Here is a 20,489-nt window from a genome sequence, read left to right as displayed (position 1 = left end):
TCTCTCTCTCTCTCTCTCTCTCTCTCTCTCTCTCTCTCTCTCTCTCTCTCTCTCTCTCTCTCTCTCTCTCTCTCACTCCCTCTCTCCAGTCCTGAGGTTCAGTCCATTGTCAACTTGGCTCCCCAACAACAGGAGGCTGAACTCATGAACTCGAATCCCTCTCCTCCTGTAAGTAGAAATGTCCCCTCTCCTCCTGTAAGTAAAATGTCCCCTCTCCTCCTGTAAGTAGAAATGTCCCCTCTCCCCCTGTAAGTAGAAATGTCCCCTCTCCTCCTGTAAGTAGAAATGTCCCCTCTCCCCCTGTAAGTAGAAATGTCCCCTCTCCTCCTATAAGTAGAAATGTCCCCTCTCCCCCTGTAAGTAGAAATGTCCCCTCTCCTCCTGTAAGTAGAAATATCCCCTCTCCTCCTGTAAGTAGAAATGTCCCCTCTCCTCCTGTAAGTAGAAATGTCCCCTCTCCTCCTGTAAGTAGAAATGTCCCCTCTCCTCCTGTAAGTAGAAATGTTTGTGTGTGCAAACTGTATGTTTATTTAGACAGGGAATCAATGCTGAGACCAGGGTGTCTTTATTTAGACAGAGAGTCAATGCTGAGACCAGGGTGTCTTTATTTAGACAGGGAGTCAATGCTGAGACCAGGGTGTCTTTATTTAGACAGGGAGTCAATGCTGAGACCAAGGTGTCTTTATTTAGACAGAGAGCCGATGCTGAGACCAAGGTGTCTATATTTAGACAGGGAGTCAATGCTGAGACCAGGGTGTCTTTATTTAGACAGGGAGTCAATGCTGAGACCAAGGTGTCTTTATTTAGACAGGGAGTCTATGCTGAGACCAGTATGTTTATTTAGACAGAGAGTCAATGCTGAGAGGTTTCTTTTCCAGGTGAGCCCTGTATAGCCCCACAATTCACGTAAAAATGCAATAAACACATTAAACTACATGTAGCATTGAGCCAGTAACCTAAAGGATGTTAGTTCAAATCCCAGAGCCAAAAATGTGAATAATCTGCCGATGTACTCTTGAGCAAGGCACTTAGCCCTAATTGCTCCTGGGTCACCGCCAATAATGGCTGCCCCCTGGCCGTGACCCCACTAAAGGGCGTCTCAAGGGGAGTTGGGATATGCAAAACGTTTTTTTATCTTCAGCACATACAGGTTAACCATTACGTGCTGTGAAAGGGGACAAATATAAGCAGTGGCGATGCGTCCAGCAGATGGCGGTGTTTTTCATGTAATTTTGTCATTGATTCATTCACATTAGTGTATTATATCAGTTAGCAAACAATGTAAACTAAGTCGACCCACTGAGAGCCAGGTTACTTCTGTCCCCTTGGGTGCTGTGGGAAACTAAGTCAACCCACTGAGAGCCAGGTTACTTCTGTCCTCTTGGGTGCTGTGGTAAACTAAGTCAACCCACTGAGAGCCAGGTTACTTCTGTCCCCTTGGGTGCTGTGGTAAACTAAGTCGACCCACTGAGAGCCAGGTTACTTCTGTCCCCTTGGGTGCTGTGGGAAACTAAGTCAACCCACTGAGAGCCAGGTTACTTCTGTCCCCTTGGGTGCTGTGGTAAACTAAGTCGACCCACTGAGAGCCAGGTTACTTCTGTCCCCTTGGGTGCTGTGGGAAACTAAGTCAACCCACTGAGAGCCAGGTTACTTCTGTCCCCTTGGGTGCTGTGGTAAACTAAGTCAACCCACTGAGAGCCAGGTTACTTCTGTCCCCTTGGGTGCTGTGGGAAACTAAGTCAACCCACTGAGAGCCAGGTTACTTCTGTCCCCTTGGGTGCTGTGGGAAACTAAGTCAACCCACTGAGAGCCAGGTTACTTCTGTCCCCTTGGGTGCTGTGGTAAACTAAGTCAACCCACTGAGAGCCAGGTTACTTCTGTCCTCTTGGGTGCTGTGGGAAACTAAGTCAACCCACTGAGAGCCAGGTTACTTCTGTCCCCTTGGGTGCTGTGGGAAACTAAGTCAACCCACTGAGAGCCAGGTTACTTCTGTCCCCTTGGGTGCTGTGGGAAACTAAGTCAACCCACTGAGAGCCAGGTTACTTCTGTCCCCTTGGGTGCTGTGGGAAACTAAGTCAACCCACTGAGAGCCAGGTTACTTCTGTCCCCTTGGGTGCTGTGGGAAACTAAATCAACCCACTGAGAGCCAGGTTACTTCTGTCCCCTTGGGTGCTGTGGTAAACTAAGTCAACCCACTGAGAGCCAGGTTACTTCTGTCCCCTTGGGTGCTGTGGTAAACTAAGTCAACCCACTGAGAGCCAGGTTACTTCTGTCCCCTTGGGTGCTGTGGTAAACTAAGTCAACCCACTGAGAGCCAGGTTACTTCTGTCCCCTTGGGTGCTGTGGTAAACTAAGTCAACCCACAGAGTCAGGTTACTTCTGTCCCCTTGGGTGCTGTGGGAAACTAAGTCAACCCACTGAGAGCCAGGTTACTTCTGTCCCCTTGGGTGCTGTGGGAAACTAAGTCAACCCACTGAGAGCCAGGTTACTTCTGTCCTCTTGGGTGCTGTGGTAAACTAAGTCAACCCACTGAGAGCCAGGTTACTTCTGTCCCCTTGGGTGCTGTGGTAAACTAAATCAACCCACTGAGAGCCAGGTTACTTCTGTCCCCTTGGGTGCTGTGGTAAACTAAATCAACCCACTGAGAGCCAGGTTACTTCTGTCCCCTTGGGTGCTGTGGGAAACTAAATCAACCCACTGAGAGCCAGGTTACTTCTGTCCCCTTGGGTGCTGTGGGAAACTAAATCAACCCACTGAGAGCCAGGTTACTTCTGTCCCCTTGGGTGCTGTGGTAAACTAAATCAACCCACTGAGAGCCAGGTTACTTCTGTCCCCTTGGGTGCTGTGGTAAACTAAGTCAACCCACTGAGAGCCAGGTTACTTCTGTCCTCTTGGGTGCTGTGGGAAACTAAGTCAACCCACTGAGAGCCAGGTTACTTCTGTCCCCTTGGGTGCTGTGGGAAACTAAGTCAACCCACTGAGAGCCAGGTTACTTCTGTCCCCTTGGGTGCTGTGGGAAACTAAGTCAACCCACTGAGAGCCAGGTTACTTCTGTCCTCTTGGGTGCTGTGGTAAACTAAGTCAACCCACTGAGAGCCAGGTTACTTCTGTCCCCTTGGGTGCTGTGGTAAACTAAGTCAACCCACTGAGAGCCAGGTTACTTCTGTCCCCTTGGGTGCTGTGGTAAACTAAGTCAACCCACTGAGAGCCAGGTTACTTCTGTCCCCTTGGGTGCTGTGGTAAACTAAGTCAACCCACTGAGAGCCAGGTTACTTCTGTCCTCTTGGGTGCTGTGGTAAACTAAGTCAACCCACTGAGAGCCAGGTTACTTCTGTCCTCTTGGGTGTTGTGGTAAACTAAGTCAACCCACTGAGAGCCAGGTTACTTCTGTCCTCTTGGGTGCTGTGGTAAACTAAGTCAACCCACTGAGAGCCAGGTTACTTCTGTCCCCTTGGGTGCTGTGGGAAACTAAGTCAACCCACTGAGAGCCAGGTTACTTCTGTCCCCTTGGGTGCTGTGGGAAACTAAGTCAACCCAATGAGAGCCAGGTTACTTCTGTCCCCTTGGGTGCTGTGGGAAACTAAGTCAACCCACTGAGAGCCAGGTTACTTCTGTCCTCTTGGGTGCTGTGGTAAACTAAGTCAACCCACTGAGAGCCAGGTTACTTCTGTCCCCTTGGGTGCTGTGGGAAACTAAGTCAACCCACTGAGAGCCAGGTTACTTCTGTCCCCTTGGGTGCTGTGGTAAACTAAGTCAACCCACTGAGAGCCAGGTTACTTCTGTCCCCTTGGGTGCTGTGGGAAACTAAGTCAACCCACTGAGAGCCAGGTTACTTCTGTCCCCTTGGGTGCTGTGGTAAACTAAGTCAACCCACTGAGAACCAGGTTACTTCTGTCCTCTTGGGTGCTGTGGGAAACTAAATCAACCCACTGAGAGCCAGGTTACTTCTGTCCTCTTGGGTGCTGTGGTAAACTAAGTCAACCCACTGAGAGCCAGGTTACTTCTGTCCCCTTGGGTGCTGTGGGAAACTAAGTCAACCCACTGAGAGCCAGGTTACTTCTGTCCCCTTGGGTGCTGTGGGAAACTAAGTCAACCCACTGAGAGCCAGGTTACTTCTGTCCTCTTGGGTGCTGTGGTAAACTAAGTCAACCCACTGAGAGCCAGGTTACTTCTGTCCCCTTGGGTGCTGTGGGAAACTAAATCAACCCACTGAGAGCCAGGTTACTTCTGTCCTCTTGGGTGCTGTGGTAAACTAAGTCAACCCACTGAGAGCCAGGTTACTTCTGTCCTCTTGGGTGCTGTGGTAAACTAAGTCAACCCACTGAGAGCCAGGTTACTTCTGTCCCCTTGGGTGCTGTGGGAAACTAAATCAACCCACTGAGAGCCAGGTTACTTCTGTCCTCTTGGGTGCTGTGGTAAACTAAGTCAACCCACTGAGAGCCAGGTTACTTCTGTCCCCTTGGGTGCTGTGGTAAACTAAGTCAACCCACTGAGAGCCAGGTTACTTCTGTCCCCTTGGGTGCTGTGGGAAACTAAATCAACCCACTGAGAGCCAGGTTACTTCGGTCCCCTTGGGTGCTGTGGTAAACTAAATCAACCCACTGAGAGCCAGGTTACTTCTGTCCTCTTGGGTGCTGTGGTAAACTAAGTCAACCCACTGAGAGCCAGGTTACTTCTGTCCCCTTGGGTGCTGTGGTAAACTAAGTCAACCCACTGAGAGCCAGGTTACTTCTGTCCCCTTGGGTGCTGTGGGAAACTAAATCAACCCACTGAGAGCCAGGTTACTTCGGTCCCCTTGGGTGCTGTGGTAAACTAAATCAACCCACTGAGAGCCAGGTTACTTCTGTCCTCTTGGGTGCTGTGGTAAACTAAGTCAACCCACTGAGAGCCAGGTTACTTCTGTCCCCTTGGGTGCTGTGGTAAACTAAGTCAACCCACTGAGAGCCAGGTTACTTCTGTCCCCTTGGGTGCTGTGGTAAACTAAGTCAACCCACTGAGAGCCAGGTTACTTCTGTCCCCTTGGGTGCTGTGGTAAACTAAGTCAACCCACTGAGAGCCAGGTTACTTCTGTCCCCTTGGGTGCTGTGGTAAACTAAGCAGTGGCGAACATCTGATTTGAGGTGACTTTACAATGTAAAAGTTTGATATCAGACTGTAATACCCTTGAGACTGTAACTATGTCTTCTCGTTGCCTTATTCATAACCAGAGCATCATGGTAACAGGCAGACTCTCTCAGAACGGTGTTTTGGCTGCGTCCCAAAACGCTAAGAATGCAGCTATATTGTAGTAGTATAGTAGTGCAGAATATATTGTAGTAGCATAGTAGTGCAGAATATATTGTAGTAGTATAGTAGTGCAGAATATATTGTAGTAGTATAGTAGTAGACCCATTCAGAATATATTGTAGTAGTATCGTAGTAGACCCATACGGAATATATTGTAGTAGTATAGTAGTGCAGAATATGTTGTAGAAGTATAGTAGTGCAGAATATGTTGTAGTAGTATAGTAGTGCAGAATATATTGTAGTATTATAGTAGTGCAGAATATATTGTAGTAGTATAGTAGTAGACCCATTCAGAATATATTGTAGTAGTATAGTAGTGCAGAATATGTTGTAGTAGTATAGTAGTAGACCCTTGCAGAATATATTGTAGTAGTATAGTAGTGCAGAATATGTTGTAGTAGTATAGTAGTAGACCCATTCAGAATATATTATAGTAGTATAGTAGTGTAGAATATATTGTAGTATTATAGTAGTGCAGAATATGTTGTAGTAGTATAGTAGTGCAGAATATGTTGTAGTAGTATAGTAGTGCAGAATATGTTGTAGTAGTATAGTAGTAGACCCATGCAGAATATATTATAGTAGTATAGTAGTGCAGAATATATTGTAGTAGTATAGTAGTAGACCCATGCAGAATATATTATAGTAGTATAGTAGTGCAGAATATATTGTAGTAGTATAGTAGTGCAGAATATATTATAGTAGTATAGTAGTGTAGAATATATTGTAGTATTATAGTAGTGCAGAATATATTGTAGTAGTATAGTAGTGTAGGATATATTGTAGTATTATAGTAGTGCAGAATATATTGTAGTAGTATAGTAGTGTAGGATATATTGTAGTAGTATAGTAGTGCAGAATATATTGTAGTAGTAGACCCTTGCAGAATATATTGTAGTATTATAGTAGTGCAGAATATATTGTAGTAGTATAGTAGTAGACCCATGCAGAATATATTATAGTAGTATAGTAGTGCAGAATATATTGTGGTAGTATAGTAGTGTAGAATATATTGTAGTAGTATAGTAGTGCAGAATATATTGTAGTAGTATAGTAGTGCAGAATATATTGTAGTAGTATAGTAGTAGACCCATGCTGAATATATTATAGTAGTATAGTAGTGTAGGATATATTGTAGTAGTATAGTAGTGCAGAATATATTGTAGTAGTATAGTAGTGTAGAATATATTGTAGTAGTATAGTAGTGCAGAATATATTGTAGTAGTATAGTAGTGCAGAATATGTTGTAGTAGTATAGTAGTAGACCCATGCAGAATATATTATAGTAGTATAGTAGTGTAGAATATATTGTAGTAGTATAGTAGTGCAGAATATGTTGTAGTAGTATAGTAGTGCAGAATATATTGTAGTAGTATAGTAGTAGACCCATGCAGAATATATTATAGTAGTATAGTAGTGTAGAATATATTTTAGTAGTATAGTAGTGCAGAATATGTTGTAGTAGTATAGTAGTGCAGAATATATTGCAGTAGTATAGTAGTGTAGGATATATTGTAGTAGTATAGTTGTGTAAAATATATTATAGTAGTATAGTAGTGCAGAATATATTGCAGTAGTATAGTAGTGCAGAATATATTGCAGTAGTATAGTAGTGCAGAATATATTGTAGTAGTATAGTAGTGCAGAATATATTGCAGTAGTATAGTAGTGCAGAATATATTGTAGTAGTATAGTAGTGTAGAATATATTGTAGTATTATAGTAGTGCAGAATATATTGTAGTAGTATAGTAGTGCAGAATATATTGTAGTAGTATAGTAGTGCAGAATATATTGTAGTAGTATAGTAGTGCAGAGTTTGACTATGGGAAGTGATAACCTTTGTGTGTGTGGTGGTTTTGAAGTCAGCCTTTCTATGTTGAGTTTCCCCACCAATATGTTCATGTTATAACTGAATATAAACACCCCTTTCAGTTGACCTTTTGATTCATTAGCTCTTTAAATGTTATTATGCAATAAAACAAAAATAAAAAAACTATTTTATTTGTTGGACATGGAAAATGGTAAAAACAGCATGAGAGTGATTTTAGTTTGGGAAATGTGTTCCTAAGTATTTACAGGTAGCTTAGTGGTTAGTGTGTTGGACTAGTAACCAGCAGGTAGCTTAGTGGTTAGAGCGTTGGACTAGTAACCAGCAGGTAGCTTAGTGGTTAGAGCGTTGGACTAGTAACCAGCAGGTAGCCTAGTGGTTAGAGCGTTGGACTAGTAACCAGCAGGTAGCTTAGTGGTTAGTGTGTTGGACTAGTAACCAGCAGGTAGCTTAGTGGTTAGTGTGTTGGACTAGTAACCAGCAGGTAGCTTAGTGGTTAGTGTGTTGGACTAGTAACCAGCAGGTAGCTTAGTGGTTAGTGTGTTGGACTAGTAACCAGCAGGTAGCTTAGTGGTTAGTGTGTTGGACTAGTAACCAGCAGGTAGCCTAGTGGTTAGAGTGTTGGACTAGTAACCAGCAGGTAGCTTAGTGGTTAGTGTGTTGGACTAGTAACCAGCAGGTAGCTTAGTGGTTAGTGTGTTGGACTAGTAACCAGCAGGTAGCCTAGTGGTTAGTGTGTTGGACTAGTAACCAGCAGGTAGCTTAGTGGTTAGTGTGTTGGACTAGTAACCAGCAGGTAGCTTAGTGGTTAGTGTGTTGGACTGGTAACCAGCAGGTAGCCTAGTGGTTAGAGCGTTGGACTAGTAACCAGCAGGTAGCTTAGTGGTTAGTGTGTTGGACTAGTAACCAGCAGGTAGCTTAGTGGTTAGTGTGTTGGACTAGTAACCAGCAGGTAGCTTAGTGGTTAGTGTGTTGGACTAGTAACCAGCAGGTAGCCTAGTGGTTAGTGTGTTGGACTAGTAACCAGCAGGTAGCTTAGTGGTTAGAGTGTTGGACTAGTAACCAGCAGGTAGCCTAGTGGTTAGAGAGTTGGACTAGTAACCAGCAGGTAGCCTAGTGGTTAGAGAGTTGGACTAGTAACCAGCAGGTAGCCTAGTGGTTAGAGAGTTGGACTAGTAACCAGCAGGTAGCTTAGTGGTTAGTGTGTTGGACTAGTAACCAGCAGGTAGCCTAGTGGTTAGAGAGTTGGACTAGTAACCAGCAGGTAGCCTAGTGGTTAGAGCGTTGGACTAGTAACCAGCAGGTAGCCTAGTGGTTAGAGAGTTGGACTAGTAACCAGCAGGTAGCTTAGTGGTTAGTGTGTTGGACTAGTAACCAGCAGGTAGCCTAGTGGTTAGAGCGTTGGACTAGTAACCAGCAGGTAGCTTAGTGGTTAGTGTGTTGGACTAGTAACCAGCAGGTAGCCTAGTGGTTAGAGCGTTGGACTAGTAACCAGCAGGTAGCTTAGTGGTTAGTGTGTTGGACTAGTAACCAGCAGGTAGCCTAGTGGTTAGAGCGTTGGACTAGTAACCAGCAGGTAGCTTAGTGGTTAGTGTGTTGGACTAGTAACCAGCAGGTAGCTTAGTGGTTAGTGTGTTGGACTAGTAACCAGCAGGTAGCTTAGTGGTTAGTGTGTTGGACTAGTAACCAGCAGGTAGCCTAGTGGTTAGAGCGTTGGACTAGTAACCAGCAGGTAGCTTAGTGGTTAGTGTGTTGGACTAGTAACCAGCAGGTAGCCTAGTGGTTAGAGTGTTGGACTAGTAACCAGCAGGTAGCCTAGTGGTTAGAGTGTTGGGCCAGTAACCAGCAGGTAGCCTAGTGGTTAGTGTGTTGGACTAGTAACCAGCAGGTAGCTTAGTGGTTAGTGTGTTGGACTAGTAACCAGCAGGTAGCCTAGTGGTTAGAGAGTTGGACTAGTAACCAGCAGGTAGCTTAGTGGTTAGTGTGTTGGACTAGTAACCAGCAGGTAGCCTAGTGGTTAGAGCGTTGGACTAGTAACCAGCAGGTAGCCTAGTGGTTAGAGCGTTGGACTAGTAACCAGCAGGTAGCTTAGTGGTTAGTGTGTTGCACTAGTAACCAGCAGGTAGCCTAGTGGTTAGAGTGTTGGACTAGTAACCAGCAGGTAGCCTAGTGGTTAGAGTGTTGGGCCAGTAACCAGCAGGTAGCCTAGTGGTTAGTGTGTTGGACTAGTAACCAGCAGGTAGCCTAGTGGTTAGAGTGTTGGACTAGTAACCAGCAGGTAGCCTAGTGGTTAGAGTGTTGGACTAGTAACCAGCAGGTAGCCTAGTGGTTAGAGTGTTGGGCCAGTAACCAGCAGGTAGCCTAGTGGTTATTGTGTTGGACTAGTAACCAGCAGGTAGCTTAGTGGTTAGCGTGTTGGACTAGTAACCAGCAGGTAGCTTAGTGGTTAGTGTGTTGGACTAGTAACCAGCAGGTAGCCTAGTGGTTAGAGCGTTGGACTAGTAACCAGCAGGTAGCCTAGTGGTTAGCGCATTGGTCTAGTAACCAGCAGGTAGCCTAGTGGTTAGAGTGTTGGGCCAGTAACCAGCAGGTATCCTAGTGGTTAGCGCGTTGGTCTAGTAACCAGCAGGTAGCCTAGTGGTTAGAGTGTTGGGCCAGTAACCAGCAGGTAGCCTAGTGGTTAGAGCGTTGGACTAGTAACCAGCAGGTAGCCTAGTGGTTAGCGCATTGGTCTAGTAACCAGCAGGTAGCCTAGTGGTTAGAGTGTTGGGCCAGTAACCAGCAGGTATCCTAGTGGTTAGCGCGTTGGTCTAGTAACCAGCAGGTAGCCTAGTGGTTAGAGTGTTGGGCCAGTAACCAGCAGGTAGACTAGTGGTTAGAGTGTTGGTCTTGTAAAAAAAAAAAAAAAACTGTTTTTGTCATTATATGGGGTACTGTGTGTAGATGCACTGCTACTTTTGGCTGGGGTGCGAACAGATATTTCATTTTCCAATTTGGTTAAAATGAAGTTAAAGTATGTTTTTATCATAGCTCTTACCTCTTCCTCTCTTCCACAGCCCAGGCCCTCCCAGCAGATGAACCTGGGCCCGTCCTCCAACCCCACAGCCAAGCCCAGTGACTTCCACTTCCTGAAGGTGATAGGGAAGGGCAGCTTCGGGAAGGTCCTCCAGACAGACGACAGGCACCGAACAGACGACCAGTTCTACGCTGTTAAGGTGCTGCAGAAGAAGGCCATCCTGAAGAAGAAAGAGGTACAAGTTGCACAGACACCAAGCGGCCAACCTCCATGACCTCTAACCCTTACCCTTTGTTGACCTCCAGGAGAAGCACAGCACATCATGTCAGAGAGGACAGACAGACAGACAGACAGACAGACAGACAGACAGACAGACAGACAGACAGACAGACAGACAGACAGACAGACAGACAGACAGACAGACAGACAGACAGACAGACAGACAGACAGACAGACAGACAGACAGACAGACAGACAGACAGACAGACAGACAGACAGACAGACAGACAGACAGACAGACACTATGACCTATAACCTCTAACCCTGTTCTCTTTGTTGACCTCCAGGAGAAGCACATCATGTCAGAGAGGAACGTCCTGTTGAAGAACATTAAACACCCCTTCCTAGTGGGACTACACTACTCCTTCCAGACCGCTGATAAACTCTACTTTGTGCTGGACTACATTAACGGAGGAGAGGTGAGGAGAGACACTGAAACATAAGGAAGAAGGAAGGGAGGGCAGGAAGGAAGGAGAGAGGAAGGGAGAGAGAGAGAGAGAGAGAGAGAGAGAGAGAGAGAGAGAGAGAGAGAGAGAGAGAGAGAGGGAGGGAGGGGATCGGGTAAACTGTGCAGAATTAGCACGGGCATATTTCTGGTGTGAAGGAGTAAAGACTGCACTGTTTAAATGTGGACTCTTTCTCCTCTCTACCTCCCGCTCTCTCTCTCTCTCTCTCTCCCTCTCTCTCTCTCTCTCCCCCCTCTCTCTCTCCCCCGTCTCCTCTTCCTCTCTACCTCTCTCTCTCTCTCCCTCTCTCCCTCTCTCTCTCTCCCCCTCTCTCTCTCCTCTCTCTCTCTCTCTCTCTCTCTCTCTCTCTCCTCTCCCCTCTCCTCTCCCTCTCCCCCCCTCTCTCTCTCTCCTCTCTCTCTCTCTCTCTCTCTCTCCTCCCCCTCTCCTCTCCCCCTCTCTCCCCCTCCCTCCCTCTCTCCTCTCCTCTAGTTGTTCTACCATCTCCAGAGGGAGAGGCGTTTCTTAGAGCCCCGGGCCAGGTTCTATACAGCCGAGATCGCCAGTGCCCTGGGCTACCTCCACTCTCTAAACATCGTGTACAGAGACCTGAAGCCTGAGAATATTCTACTGGACTCTCAAGGACACATCATACTCACGGACTTCGGGCTCTGCAAAGAGAACATAGAACAGAACGGAACCACGTCGACGTTCTGTGGAACTCCAGAGGTAAGGACAGAACTTTTGGGGGTTTTTGATCAACTTTGATTGGTTGGTTGTATTGAAGGTACACTACATGACCAAAAGTATGTGGACACTCGTCCCCCACTCTTCTGGGAAGACTTTCCACTAGATGTAGGAGCATTGCTGCTATAACAGCCTCCACTCTCCTGGGAAGACTTTCCACTAGATGTTGGAACATTGCTGCTATAACAGCCTCCACTCTTCTGGGAAGACTTTCTACTAGATCTTGGAACATTGCTGCTATAACAGCCTCCAGTCTTCTGGGAAGGCTTTCCACTAGATGTTGGAACATTGCTGCTATAACAGCCTCCACTCTTCTGGGAAGGCTTTCCACTAGATGTAGGAACATTGCTGCTATAACAGCCTCCACTCTTCTGGGAAGGCTTTCCACTAGATGTAGGAACATTGCTGCTATAACAGCCTCCACTCTTCTGGGAAGGCTTTCCACTAGATGTAGGAACATTGCTGCTATAACAGCCTCCACTCTTCTGGGAAGGCTTTCCACTAGATGTAGGAACATTGCTGCTATAACAGCCTCCACTCTTCTGGGAAGGCTTTCCACTAGATGTAGGAACATTGCTGCTATAACAGCCTCCACTCTTCTGGGAAGGCTTTCCACTAGATGTAGGAACATTGCTGCTATAACAGCCTCCACTCTTCTGGGAAGGCTTTCCACTAGATGTTGGAACATTGCTGCTATAACAGCCTCCACTCTTCTGGGAAGGCTTTCCACTAGATGTAGGAACATTGCTGCTATAACAGCCTCCACTCTTCTGGGAAGGCTTTCCACTAGATGTAGGAACATTGCTGCTATAACAGCCTCCACTCCTCTGGGAAGGCTTTGCACTAGATGTTGGAACATTGCTGTGGGGACTTCCTTCCATTCAGTCACGAGCATTAGTGAGTTCGAACACTGATGTTGGGTGATTAGGCCTTCAGGCTCACAGTCGGCGTTCCAATTCATCCCAAAGGTCTTCGATGGGGTTGAGGTCAGGGCTCTGCAGGCTAGTCAAGTTCTTCCACACTGATCTCAACTCGACAAACCATTTCTCTATGGACCTCACTTTGTATCAGGGGGCATTGTCATGCTGAAACAGGAAAGGGCCTTCCCCAAACTGTTGCCACAAAGTTGGAAGCACAGAATCGTCTAGAATGCAAAGTATGCTGTAGGGGAACCATGAAAAACAGTCCCAGACCATTATTCCTCGTCCACCAAACTTTACAGTTGCCACAATGCATTCTGGCAGGTAGCGTTCTCCAGGCATCTGCCAAACCCAGATTAGTCCATCGGACTGCCAAGATGGTGAAGCGTGATTCATCACTCCAGAGAACACATTTCCACTGCTCCAGAGTCCAACGGCGGTGAGCTTTACACCCCTTCAGCCGACGCTTGGCATTTTGGTGATCTTAGGCTTGTGTGCAGCTGCTCGGCCATGGAAACCCATTTCATGAAGCTCCCAACGAACAATTATTGTGCTGCTTCCAGAGGCAGTTTGGAACTTGTTAGTGAGTGCAGAGGGCAGCTTCATGAAGGGCAGACGATGTTTACGTGCAACATGCTTCAGCGGCCCCGTCCTGCTGAGCCTTTGACCAGTGGCATCTCTAGTAGGACAGAAATTTGACAAACTAACTTGTTGGAAAGGTGGCATCTTATGACGGTGCCACGTTGAAAGCCACTGAGCTCTTCAGTACGGACCATTCTACTGCCAATGTTTGTCTATGGAGATTGCATGGCTGTTATGCTGATATTATACACCAGTCAGCAACGGGTGTAGCTGAAATAGACAAATCCACTAATTTGAAGGGGTGTCCATGTACTTTTGTAAATGTAATGTAATTTAAAGATCTCTCTCTCTCTCTCTCTCTCTCTCTCTCTCTCTCTCTCTCTCTCTCTCTCTCTCTCTCTCTCTCTCTCTCTCTCTCTCTCTCTCTCTCTCTCTCTCTCTCTCTCTCTCTCTCTCTCTCTCTCTCTCTCTCTCTCTCTCTCTCTCTCTCTCTCTCTCTCTCTCCTCCTCTCTCCTCTCCCACCCTCCTCCCCCCCCCTCTCCCCTCTCCTCCCTCTCTCCCCCTCCCCACCTCCCCCCTCCCCCCCCTCCCCTCCTCCCCCTCTCCCTCCCCCTCCCTCCCTCCCTCCCCCTCCTCCCTCCCTCCCTCCCTCCCTCCTCCCTCCCTCCCTCCCTCCCCTCCCCCTCCCTCCCCTCCTCCCTCCCTCCCTCCCCTCCCTCCTCCCTCCCTCCTCCCCCCTCCTCCCCCCCTCCCCCTCCCCTCCCCCCCCCCCCCCCTCCCTCCCCCTCCCCCTCCTCCTCCCTCCCTCTATAGTACCTAGCTCCAGAGGTGTTACACAAGCAGCCGTATGACAGGACGGTCGACTGGTGGTGTTTAGGAGCCGTGCTTTATGAGATGCTGTATGGCCTGGTGAGTTCACAAAAGCATTTCGTTTGGCGAATACATTTTTTAGGGGCAACCTGGGATTGGTGCATGGTATTCCCCTAACATGTTATTCCTAACAGGTTATTCCACTAACAGATTATTCCACTAACAGGTTATTCCCCTAACAGGTTATTCCCCCTAACAGGTTATTCTATTTACAGGTTATTCCCCCTAACATATTATTCACCTAACAGATTATTCTACTAACAGGTTATTCCCACTAACAGGTTATTCCCCTAACAGGTTATTCTCCTAACAGGTTATTCCCCTAACAGGTTATTCCCCTAACAGGCTATTCTACTTACAGGTTATTCCCCTAACAGGTTATTCTACTTACAGGTTATTCCTAACAGGTTATTCCCACTAACAGGTTATTCTCCTAACAGGTTATTCCCCTAACAGGTTATTCCCCTAACAGGTTATTCCCCTAACAGGTTATTCCCCAGGCTAACAGGTTATTCCATTCTAACAGGTTATTCCACAGATTATTCACAGGTTATTCTACTAACAGGTTATTTCCCTAACAGATTATTCTACTAACAGGTTATTCACCTAACAGGTTATTCCCACTAACAGGTTATTCTCCTAACAGGTTATTCTACTAACAGGTTATTCTCCTAACAGGTTATTCCCCTAACAGGTTATTCCCCTAACAGGTTATTCCCCTAACAGGTTATTCTACTAACAGGTTATTTCCCTAACAGGTTATTTCCCTAACAGGTTATTTCCCTAACAGGTTATTCTACTAACAGGTTATTCTACTAACAGGTTATTCTACTAACAGGTTATTCCACTAACAGGTTATTCCACTAACATGTTATTTCCCTAACAGGTTATTCCCCTAACAGGTTATTTCCCCTAACAGGTTATTCCCCTAACAGGTTATTCCCCTAACAGGTTATTCCCCTAACAGGTTATTCCCCTAACAGGTTATTCCCCTAACAGGTTATTCCCCTAACAGGTTATTCCCCTAACAGGTTATTCCCCTAACAGGTTATTTCCCTAACAGGTTATTCTACTAACAGGTTATTCCACTAACAGGTTATTCCACTAACAGGTTATTCTACTAACAGGTTATTCCACTAACAGGTTATTTCCCTAACAGGTTATTCTACTAACAGGTTATTCCCCTAACAGGTTATTCCCCTAACAGGTTATTCCCCTAACAGGTTATTCTACTAACAGGTTATTCCCCTAACAGCACAATAACTTGCATAAACTGTTACAATGTAGATAATATCCCCATAATCTATAACAGACATAGAAGTAGCACAATTTGTCTTCTATTTGTAGAGGACAAACATGTCCTGTTTCTATAAGAGCTTGATTTTTTGTTTTTGTTTACAAAGTTTGTCAATATAGTGTCAGGTGTCTAACTGCGTCTCTCCTCAGCCTCCGTTCTACAGTCGTAACACAGCAGAGATGTACGATAAAATCCTGAACAAGCCCCTGCAGCTCAAACCCAACATCTCTAACGCTGCCAGGCACATACTGGAGGGACTGCTGCAGAAAGACCGTACACAACGACTGGGACACAGCCACGACTTTGTGAGTGTGTGTGTGAGAGAGAGGCGGGGAGTGTGTGTGTGTGAGAGAGAGGCGGGGAGTGTGTGTGTGAGAGAGAGAGGCGGGGAGTGTGTGTGTGAGAGAGAGGCGGGGAGTGTGTGTGTGTGAGAGAGAGGCGGGGAGTGTGTGTGTGTGAGAGAGAGAGGCGGGAGTGTGTGTGTGTGAGAGAGAGAGGCGGGGAGTGTGTGTGTGAGAGAGAGAGGCGGGGAGTGTGTGTGTGAGAGAGAGAGGCGGGGAGTGTGTGTGAGAGAGAGAGGCGGGGAGTGTGTGTGAGAGAGAGGGCGGGGAGTGTGTGTGAGAGAGAGAGGCGGGGAGTGTGTGAGAGAGAGAGAGGTGGGGAGTGTGTGTGAGAGAGAGGCGGGGAGTGTGTGTGTGAGAGAGAGGCGGGGTGTGTGTGTGAGGGAGAGGTGGGGAGTGTGTGTGAGAGAGGCGGGGAGTGTGTGTGAGAGAGGCGGGGAGTGTGTGTGAGAGAGAGAGAGGCGGGGAGTGTGTGTGAGAGAGAGAGGGGGAGTGTGTGAGAGAGAGAGAGGCGGGGAGTGTGTGTGAGAGAGAGAGGGGGGAGTGTGTGTGAGAGAGAGAGGCGGGGAGTGTGTGTGAGAGAGAGAGAGGCGGGGAGTGTGTGTGAGAGAGAGAGGCGGGGAGTGTGTGTGAGAGAGAGAGGCGGGGAGTGTGTGTGAGAGAGAGAGAGGCGGGGAGTGTGTGTGAGAGAGAGAGGCGGGGAGTGTGTGTGTGTGAGAGAGAGCGGGGAGTGTGTGTGAGAGAGAGAGCGGGGGAGTGTGTGTGAGAGAGAGAGCGGGGAGTGTGTGTGAGACAGAGGCGGGGAGTGTGTGAGAGAGAGGCGGGGAGTGTGTGTGAGAGAGAGGCGGGGAGTGTGTGTGAGAGAGGCGGGGAGTGTGTGTGAGAGAGAGGTGGGGAGTGTGTGTGAGAGAGAGGCGGGGAGTGTGTGAGAGAGAGGCGGGGGGAGTGTGTGTGAGAGAGGCGGGGAGTGTGTGTGTGAGAGAGGCGGGGAGTGTGTGTGAGAGAGGCGGGGAGTGTGTGTGAGGAGCGGGGAGTGTGTGAGAGAGAGAGAGGGCGGGGAGTGTGTGAGAGAGAGAGGGGGGAGTGTGTGTGAGAGAGGGCGGGGAGTGTGTGTGAGAGAGGCGGGGAGTGTGTGTGAGAGAGGCGGGGAGTGTGTGTGAGAGAGGCGGGAGTGTGTGTGAGAGAGGGGGGGAGTGTGTGAGAGAGAGAGAGGGCGGGGTGTGTGTGAGAGAGAGAGGCGGGGAGTGTGTGTGAGAGAGAGAGCGGGGAGTGTGTGTGAGAGAGAGAGGCGGGGAGTGTGTGTGAGAGAGAGGCGGGGAGTGTGTGTGAGAGAGAGCGGGGAGTGTGTGTGAGAGAGAGAGGCGGGGAGTGTGTGTGAGAGAGAGAGAGGGCGGGGAGTGTGTGTGAGAGAGAGAGAGGGGGAGTGTGTGTGAGAGAGAGGCGGGGTGTGTGTGAGAGAGAGAGAGGCGGGGAGTGTGTGTGAGAGAGAGGCGGGGAGTGAGTGTCCAGTGGTGTTTTGATGAACTTGTTGGCCTCTCCTAACTCTCTCTCTCTCACACACACACTCCCCGCCTCTCTCTCACACACACTCCCCCTCCTCTCACCCCCTCTATCTCACCCCCTCTCTCTCTCATCTCAACACCCCTTCTCACCCCCCCTCTCTCTCTATATCTCACCCCCTCTCTCTCTATCTCACCCCCCTCTCCCTATCTCTCTCTATCTCATCCCCCTCCCTCTATCTCATCCCCCCTCCCTCTCTCTCTATCTCACCCCGCTTCTCTCTCTCTCTCTCATCCCCCCTCCCCTCTCTCTCTATCTCACCCCGCTTCTCTCTCTCTCTATCTCACCCCCTTCTCTCTCTCTATCTCACCCCCTTCTCTCTCTCTATCACCCACCCCCTTCTCTCTCTCTATCTCACCCCCTTCTCTCTCTCTCTATCACCCACCCCCTTCTCTCTCTCTATCTCACCCCCTTCTCCTCTCTCTCTATCTCACCCCCCTTCTCTCTCTCTATCACCCACCCCTTCTCTCTCTCTCTATCACCCACCCCCTTCTCTCTCTCTATCTCACCCCTCTCTCTCTCTATCTCACCCCTCTCTCTCACCTCCCTCTCTCTCAACCTCCCTTATCTCTCTCTCTCTCTCACCCCCTCTCTCTCTATCTCACCCCCCTCTCTCTATCTCTCTCTATCTCATCCCCCTCCCCTCTCCCTCCCTCTCACCCCCCCTCTCTCTCCCTATCTCACCCCCCTCTCTCTCTCTATCTCAGGAGGAGATCATGAACCACATGTTCTTCTCCCCCATCAACTGGGATGCCCTGACCTCTAAGAAGCTCACCCCCTTTCAACCCAAACGTGGTACGCCCCCTTCAATAGCACAACATACTTTTTACAATCGCATATCCCTTTAATAGGAAAATACATTTTGCTCTGCCATGTTCAAAATAAAATCTTAACATCTCAACTCATCTTTACATAAAAGCTAGTCTATTGTGTACCATTATGTCCCTCTGTATCTCTCTCTCTCTGTCTCTCTCTCTCTCTCTCTCTCTCTCTCTCTCTTTCTCTCTTCTCTCTCTGTCTCTCTCTCTCTCTCTCTGTCTCTGTCTCTGTCTCTGTCTCTCTCTCTGTCTCTCTCTCTGTCTCTCTCTGTCTCTCTCTCTCTCTCTGTCTCTCTCTCTGTCTCTCTCTCTGTCTCTCTCTCGGTCTCTCTCTCTGTCTCTCTCTCTGTCTCTCTCTCTGTCTCTCTCTGTCTCTCTCCCCCCTACAGACGGGTCCTAATGACCTTCGTCACTTTGATCCAGAATTCACAGACGAGCCCGTCCCCTCTTCCATTGGCTGTTCTCCTGACTCCTCCCTCATCACTGCCAGCATCACGGAGGCAGCCGATGCCTTCCTAGGGTTCAGCTACGCACCCTCCATGGGCTCATACCTGTAGGATATCATACCTGTGGAATATCATACCTGTAGGATATCACACCTGTAGGACATCATACCTGTAGGATATCACACCTGTAGGACATCACACCTGTATGATAAAATACCTGTAGGACATCACACCTGTAGGATATCACACCTGTATGATAAAATACCTGTAGGATATCACACCTGTAGCATATCACACCTGTAGGACATCATACCTGTAGGACATCACACCTGTAGGATATCACACCTGTAGGATATCACACCTGTAGGATATCACACCTGTAGGACATCATACCTGTAGGATATCACACCTGTAGGATATCACACCTGTAGGACATCATACCTGTAGGATATCACACCTGTAGGACATCACACCTGTATGATAAAATACCTGTAATACATCACACCTGTAGGATATCATACCTGTAGGATATCACACCTGTAAGATATCACACCTGTAGGATATCACACCTGTAGGATATAACACCTGTAGGACATCATACCTGTAGGATATCATACCTGTAGGATATCATACCTGTAGGATATCATACCTGTAGGATATCACACCTGTAGGATATCACACCTGTAGGATATCACACCTGTAGGATATCACACCTGTGGGATATCACACCTGTGGGATATCACACCTGTAGGACATCACACCTGTAGGACATCACACCTGTAGGATATCACACCTGTAGGATATCACACCTGTAGGATATCACACCTGTAGGACATCATACCTGGATATCACACCTGTAGGATATCACACCTGTAGGATATCACACCTGTAGGATATCACACCTGTAGGACATCATACCTGTAGGATATCATACCTGTAGGATATCACACCTGTAGGATATCACACCTGTAGGACAAAATAGGATATCACACCTGTAGGATATCACACCTGTAGGATATCACACCTGTAGGATATCACACCTGTAGGATATCACACCTGTAGGATATCACACCTGTAGGATATCACACCTGTAGGATATCACACCTGTGGATATCACGCCTGTACCTGTAGGATATCACACCTGTAGGATATCACACCTGTAGGATATCACACCTGTAGGATATCACACCTGTAGGATATCACACCTGTGGGATATCATACCTGTAGGATATCACACCTGTAGGACATCATACCTGTAGGATATAATACCTGTAGGATATCACACCTGTAGGATATCACACCTGTAGGATATCACACCTGTAGGATATCACACCTGTAGGATATCATACCTGTAGGATATCACACCTGTAGGATATCACACCTGTAGGATATCACACCTGTAGGATATCACACCTGTAGGACATCATACCTGTAGGACATCATACCTGTAGGACATCATACCTGTAGGACATCATACCTGTAGGATATCACACCTGTAGGATATCACACCTGTAGGATATCACACCTGTAGGATATCACACCTGTAGGACATCATACCTGTAGGATATCACACCTGTAGGATATCACACCTGTAGGATATCACACCTGTAGGATATCACACCTGTGGGATATCACACCTGTGGGATATCACACCTGTGGGATATCATACCTGTAGGATATCACACCTGTAGGATATCACACCTGTAGGATATCACACCTGTAGGATATCACACCTGTAGGATATCACACCTGTAGGATATCACACCTGTAGGATATCATACCTGTAGGATATCACACCTGTAGGACATCATACCTGTAGGATATTATACCTGTAGGATATCACACCTGTAGGACATCACACCTGTAGGATATCACACCTGTAGGACATCATACCTGTAGGATATCACACCTGTAGGATATCACACCTGAAGGATATCACACCTGTAGGATATCACACCTGTAGGATATCACACCTGTAGGATATCATACCTGTAGGATATCACACCTGTAGGATATCACACCTGTAGGATATCACACCTGTAGGATATCAT

General features: G+C 47.6%; 1 protein-coding gene across 1 annotated transcript in view; it reads left to right on the top strand.

The window, feature by feature from the left end:
- The window catches only part of sgk1 (serum/glucocorticoid regulated kinase 1), a 78,471-nt gene extending 59,210 nt beyond the window's left edge, over positions 1-19,261 (top strand). The window contains 9 exon segments of the mRNA XM_046299420.1: positions 90-168; positions 10,172-10,366; positions 10,698-10,829; positions 11,349-11,585; positions 13,920-14,015; positions 15,423-15,578; positions 17,882-17,946; positions 17,948-17,969; positions 18,382-19,261. Coding sequence (XP_046155376.1) covers positions 90-168; positions 10,172-10,366; positions 10,698-10,829; positions 11,349-11,585; positions 13,920-14,015; positions 15,423-15,578; positions 17,882-17,946; positions 17,948-17,969; positions 18,382-18,549 — 1,150 coding nt within the window. The 3' untranslated portion in view covers positions 18,550-19,261.
- Positions 19,262-20,489: the final 1,228 nt, after the last annotated feature.

This window comes from Oncorhynchus gorbuscha, linkage group LG14 (assembly GCF_021184085.1).
Source record: "Oncorhynchus gorbuscha isolate QuinsamMale2020 ecotype Even-year linkage group LG14, OgorEven_v1.0, whole genome shotgun sequence".
Taxonomy (NCBI): domain Eukaryota; kingdom Metazoa; phylum Chordata; class Actinopteri; order Salmoniformes; family Salmonidae; genus Oncorhynchus; species Oncorhynchus gorbuscha.
Note: the sequence above shows the minus strand (reverse complement) of the source record. Positions and strands in the feature narration are given on the sequence as shown.